We start from the raw sequence: 6,000 nt of genomic DNA, 5'->3' as shown, positions 1-6,000 counted from the left end.
ACAGAACACAAAAACAAACTCCCCTGAACATGTAGGCCCTTGAAATCAATGACCAGGTTGATATCAATGAATACATGATTTATGATTTATGATTTATGATTTATTACGAAATGCATTGATGGCCTGGATGAACATCTTACACAACCTTCAGACAGTTTCAATCAGATCTGGATGTCCATCCTAACTTCAAAGGACTGAAACTTTAAGTAGATTTGGAAGTTTTGAAATATATGTACGAAATGACACCGCATCTAACAAACCAATATATCATTTACCGATTGCATGATGGAGTAGATGGACATATTGTTAGACAACATATGTGGGGAGTTCTGATCAGATCTGGATGTCCATTCCAAGGTCTGAAATTTGAAGGAGAATTTTGAACCTTTGAAACAGATATACAAAACGTCTATTTGTATTGCATGCTACTTACAATTTTTAATTAGATGTATAGTAGTCTTCTAAGCAACTCACACACCTTGTCTAAGGAACTAGCTCCAGTAGATAGAGCTCAGCATCAAAATTTAATCCAAAAGCCACAGCTTGTTGAAGTTCACTATCAACCATCCCCCCAGAAATAAGTATCGAACGCCCACAATCAATAGCGCATGCTGCATGAAAAGATCTCTCTTTTGGCAGTGTTCCTTTCTGCTTGAGTTTCTTCCACATCTTATGAGCCACTGATTTTTTGGGTGTGTTTTCAGGAACTCTTATATCTGGGCTTGAAGTACAAGATGCTGCAGTGTCAACAAAATTCCCTGCAGTTGTATCAAGTATCCAAATATCATCTTTCCTGCATCTATGTGTATCTTCACCACCATAAATTACTACTCTTCCACCAAACATGGGAGTAGAAGAATGTCCCGAACGAGGCTCTGGAATTCCATTTGGTGGATCAGGTTCATGAGCAGAAAGTTCAACCCACTCTGGGCAACTGCCTTCCATATCAAACATCCAAACATCATTTAGAACTTCATAATGGATTCCTCTGCCTCCAAATAAGATTATGCGATTCCCACCAATCCATGTAAGTGTGTGACCTGAACGAGCAGGTGGCGACAAGAGAGTTTCAATTTCATGCCAACATGGCTTTTGACCTTCAGTAAGATCCAACATCCAGGTGTCATTCAATCTTAAACCATTTGGTCCAATGCCACCATAAACCACGATTCTGTTGTCCCCAGCAAAACAGCCTGCATGTGCTCCTCGAGGTGCTGGTGCAGTAGCAACTTCTAACAGCTTCCATGATATCCGTCCATTTGAATCTTCATCGTGGATGACTTGTCCTGTCCATGTGTCATTTTGGCGTATCCCATTATCATTTATACCTCCAAAGAGAACTAGCAAATCTCCCACAACTGTACAACTTTGTCCAAAACGCCCACTTGGAATGCCTCTGCTGACCTGTTTCCATATTACACCATCTGCAAGATCATCTGTCACAGACGCTATCCATGTATCATCTAGATGGCGACCTGAAAACATTATAAAGTACAAACAATGTGTGTCATGTATTAAGTCAGTACCTTGAGGCCTGCAGAAATGAAAAGAATTCAGAGGGAAAATATCACGGCATTAAGCCCATGCTTCTTCTTATAAAATTTAACTAGTGTTGCCTAAGGAGCATAAAAGAACATCTTACTTCACAATGTCAAAACTGGAAAGCTGAATGCAGAGTTGACGTTAAGATTCCACAAAGGCTTAGACCCTTCGATGTCAAAGTTTTTTATTTTTTTGTTTTCCTTTTGCAGAATAGCTTTGTCTTGTATTACAACAAGAATACAAAGTACACAGAGAAGGCCCTGACAGAGCCGAGTTCCCCATTCTATCCTCACCAAGGAGAGTAAGAATCTCCAAATGGGCTCCCATATGACAAGACAAAATAGACTTACCGAGGAGGATTAGTGGCTTCGAAGTTCCAACAAATGTGAGAGGAAACCAGACTGGCAACACAGGTTGAGAAAACAGCTCCTTTCAAATGAATTGGATGAGACATAACCTGTAATGTCTCTTAATAATAAATAATAATAAAAATAATATATAATATAATATTAAAATACAAGAAAATAAATAATAAACAATAAATAAAAAATAGTAATAGTAAATAAATAATAAATAATAATAAAATAATAAATAACAATACTAAAGCTCTAAATAAATATAAATAGAAATAAAACAAGAAAGCAGTAAAAATCAGTAAAACTATCAAAAAGTAAAAACAAAATAAATAAAACAAGAAAGCAGTAAAGTTGCATGTTGACACATAGAGTATGTGCATGTGGTTCCCCTTCCAATGTTTGTTCTATTTAATAGATGGGGAGGAAAATGAGAGGCATTCCCTCATCCATTCTCTTGGGAGAATAGTGTTGTTAAACAAAGGATTCCCTGGCAGTAGTATGTTGATTGAGGGCTCGGGGGTGGCCAGTTGTAACAAGATTTTGTGCAACTGAGCCTAATGTTGGGTGGAGAGTCGTCCCCAAAATTTTGTTGCAGTTAGCAGAATTCAACTAGCGTTCAACCCTGAAATCACAAGTGAGAAACATCATCGCCACAAGTAAGTAGTCTCTACTCATTTATTGAAATTTGATGTCAATTAGTTGATAAATTGTGTGTTGATTATAAATCGCATGATTAATCTAATTAATTACATGTTTTTAATTTCAGGGCTGTTACATAACCAAATTAAGTGTAATTATGACAGGTGCCAGGGACTGCCTACATTGGCTCAGTAATTGGCTGATATGAGAAAGTAGGCTAGTCCACAATCTGGCCCTAATAATCTATAGAAGGAAATCTCCAATCAACACAACTCTCTGGAAATTTCCCTGCAAAGGCATACAATTCACCATCATCGCACAACATTCACATCCATGGCACTCCTTATCTCCATCTTCCTCCTACAGCTCCTCACTAACCTGTTCAAACAGACACAGGTGGCACTCAGTATATCCAGAATTGATTCGGATCACCATTTTGTTTTTCCTGATTAACTAATCAACAAATGGAGAAGGAAGCATAGCCTCAAATAGTATGGAACTTGGCCAGCAAGGAGAGGAAGAGGGTTTTTCAATACAGTCCCAACTGTCAGGCCAAAAAGCCAAGGAAGGAGGCAAGGGGTAAGCCAAGGTGGAGACTTCCCCTGCAAGCCACTTAGTTCAGAGCCTCTAAGAATCCAGAGATATTGTGACCAATAGAGGAGTCTTCCAGGGTTAATAAAGGCATGAAGCATGTAACTCAGACCAGAAGAGAATCTCAGAATTTAGGATACACTGAGGCCCGTCACACAAATTGTATGAGGCACATCAAACACCAGTCATCAGAGAAAAGTTTGAACTTTGAAGACAGAGAGGAATGGAAGGGAGGAGAGGAAGATGGGGTCACCCAGCAGAAGAAGGGATCGTCCACATTCTCTCCCACAGACATGAAAACACCAGAGGCCATCATTGAATCATTCTGCCTTTCAAGCTTCTGTCAACACCCAGTGGACAGTCAGACATCATCATGGTTATGGTTCAAGACAATAAGAAAATCCTGGAAGAGACAGAAGGTAAAATATCCATCTTGGCAGAAGCTCTTCAAGAAAAGATTGAAGAGGATAGTAGAGGGTGGAAGACAGTCATGGAACTGTTGGTAAGCATTAAAGGGAGTGCTCAGCAACAAGGGGAAAAGGCAAATCAAGTGGGTGGAGGCCATCATCAAGGAGCAACAGTACATATACTATATTTTCTAAGATCAATAGAAAATATTTCTGCGGACACCCATTTCAAGACTGAATACATCCTGTCCCATTATAAAGTCAACCAACATAACAAGGATGACCAGAGGAATCGATGCCCAGTTGCAGCAGGAATCTAGTAACCAGGAGTGCCCAGCCCCCAATGAGTAATCTCACCTATGGAAGATCAATCAAGTTTCATCTTTTTGCTCTTGCCTGATAGTTTCTGGAAATACTCTGATATATATTATGTTATTGAATAGATACTCCTTAAGTATTGCTAGTAACACGACATCAAACTTTAGTTTAAGTATTATATAAATATCCCATCTTGTCAAGCAAGTCTGCATAGCATCAAAACAAACTCTGATTGCTCGTTTTATTTTGATTTTCATGGATGTTTCTTTGGCAAAAATTATAACCTAGGAGATCATCTTTAAACTGTTTGAATGTGGCCTTTCAAGGCAATCTGGTTTTATTTTGTCCAGTCAATTTGGGACCCTAGAACCAGATCAAAGAACCTAATGATGATCCATTTTGCTCTGTACTTATAATCCCCTGTGATATAATGAAAGTTCCCATTTCAATTACCAACAAAGAAAGTCCGTTGTTTTTAGACTGTGCTGGGGTGGCAGGCTTAGCTGTCAAAGTTGAACGCATTCGCTGATATTCTTCACACTACAGGTGCCTCCATATACCACCTCCCTCTTTGCAGTTTCTCATTGGATGCTCCATTCAATCTCCTATAAACTAGTAAGAGATTAATGAGGCTATGTTGAAATTTGGTACCGGAGGACAGGTGGTTCCTTAAGGCTTTGATCTTTGGCCTAGAGAAAAGTGTCCAAAAGAATTTAATTTTTCTCCTAAAGTGACTTTATAATTTTATAAAGTTAAATCTAATTTAAAAGTTACTGAGTCTAATTTTAAAGTGACTTTTATAAAGTCAATGAAAATTAGAAAGGAAAAGTGACTTTGCAAATAAATGACTAAGTGGGTCTTTATTAAAGTGGGGTGAATTAAAAAAATAAAAAGTGAGATTTAAATGAGCATTTAATCTCAGCCATTGATCTAAATCTATTTCAGCCATTGGATTTAGAGATCACCCAAAAGTCACTTAGGGTTGGATTAAGGGAGGAAAAGGAGGAAAAGATCATTCATTCTTTCATGAGCAGATTGAGAGAAGGAGAGCAAGAGAGCAAGGGAAATTTCTAGACAGTGAGCTGCGGAGTTTCAGCTGCGGAGTTTCAGCAGAGCGGAGTTTCAGCGGAGCGGAGTTTCAGCAGGGCGGAGTTTCAGCAAGTCTGTACAACGGAGTTTCAGCAGGACGGAGTTTCAGCAAGGCTGAGTTTCAGCAAGTCTGTACAGCGGAGTTTCAGCAGGGCGGAGTTTCAACAAGGCGGAGTTTCAACAAGGCTGAGATAAGTTGTAAAAGTTTGCTTGCTGATTTTTGCTAAATATTTCTCTTACTGTAAAAAGGCATTTTCCAGAAATAAAGAAGAGCTCTCAAACTGGTTTTCCCCAAGAGTTGTAGGGGGTTTTTCCAGGGTCACATTGACCGAAAATCTCAGTGTTTAAATGTATTTTAATGGCTGTTTATTACTGCTGATTTTTATTTCTGCAATTTCCAGCATTCTGTAAAATTTCCAGAATTTGTGTCTTCAGCAAATTTATTTTTTCCAGCTTGTTAAATGTATGGTTATGGAAAAAGGCATTTAACTATATGGGAGAAATAAGGAGAAATTGAAAACCGGGGTGGGAAATGAGAAATTTCTACATGGTATCAGAGGTTGAGTGTTGAAGGACAGTTTGGGACAGCAAAAGGAAAAATTACAGCTGCTGATTTTTCACTCAGAAAATTCCAGCAAGCTGATTTTTTCATAAACAGCAGTTTTATCTTTACTACATCAGTGCTATTTTTCAATTTTAGGACAGCAGGATGTCATTGGGATTGAGGGTGGAGGATAGGCTGGATGGGCATACAAATTACAGCGTTTGGAAGGAGAGAATGCAGAGTATCTTTGAGGAGGCAGAAGTCTGGGATATCATGGTGCATACCACACAGAACCCTGTTGTTGTGCCTACTGATGCTACTCAGTTGACAGCTTATAATAAAAAGAACAAGGGTAAGAGGCTGATTCTAGACGGAATCAAAGACCATTGCATTCCTCATATGAGAGGAAAGAGCAATGCCCATGAGATGTGGACAGCATTGTCCAATCTCTACCAGAGTACCAATGAGAACCGGAAGATGGTCCTGAAGGAGAAGCTGAAGAACATTAAGATGG

The 6,000-nt window shown here is 38.9% G+C and overlaps 1 protein-coding gene across 1 annotated transcript in view; it reads right to left on the bottom strand.

The window, feature by feature from the left end:
- Positions 1 to 252: 252 nt before the first annotated feature.
- Positions 253 to 6,000, bottom strand: part of LOC149168647 (Kelch repeat-containing F-box family protein) — a 64,940-nt gene continuing 59,192 nt past the window's right edge. Inside the window, exon 2 of the mRNA XM_089428363.1 lies at positions 253 to 1,475. Within this exon, the coding sequence (XP_089284489.1) occupies positions 484 to 1,475 (992 nt within the window). The 3' untranslated portion in view covers positions 253 to 483. The remainder of the gene's footprint in view (positions 1,476 to 6,000) is intronic.

The sequence above is a fragment of the Pinus tabuliformis genome, chromosome 4_2 (assembly GCF_031772625.1).
Source record: "Pinus tabuliformis cultivar Carrire ecotype Pingquan chromosome 4_2, CPIR1, whole genome shotgun sequence".
NCBI classification, from domain to species: Eukaryota; Viridiplantae; Streptophyta; class Pinopsida; order Pinales; family Pinaceae; genus Pinus; species Pinus tabuliformis.
This window is presented reverse-complemented; position numbering and strand designations above follow the sequence as displayed.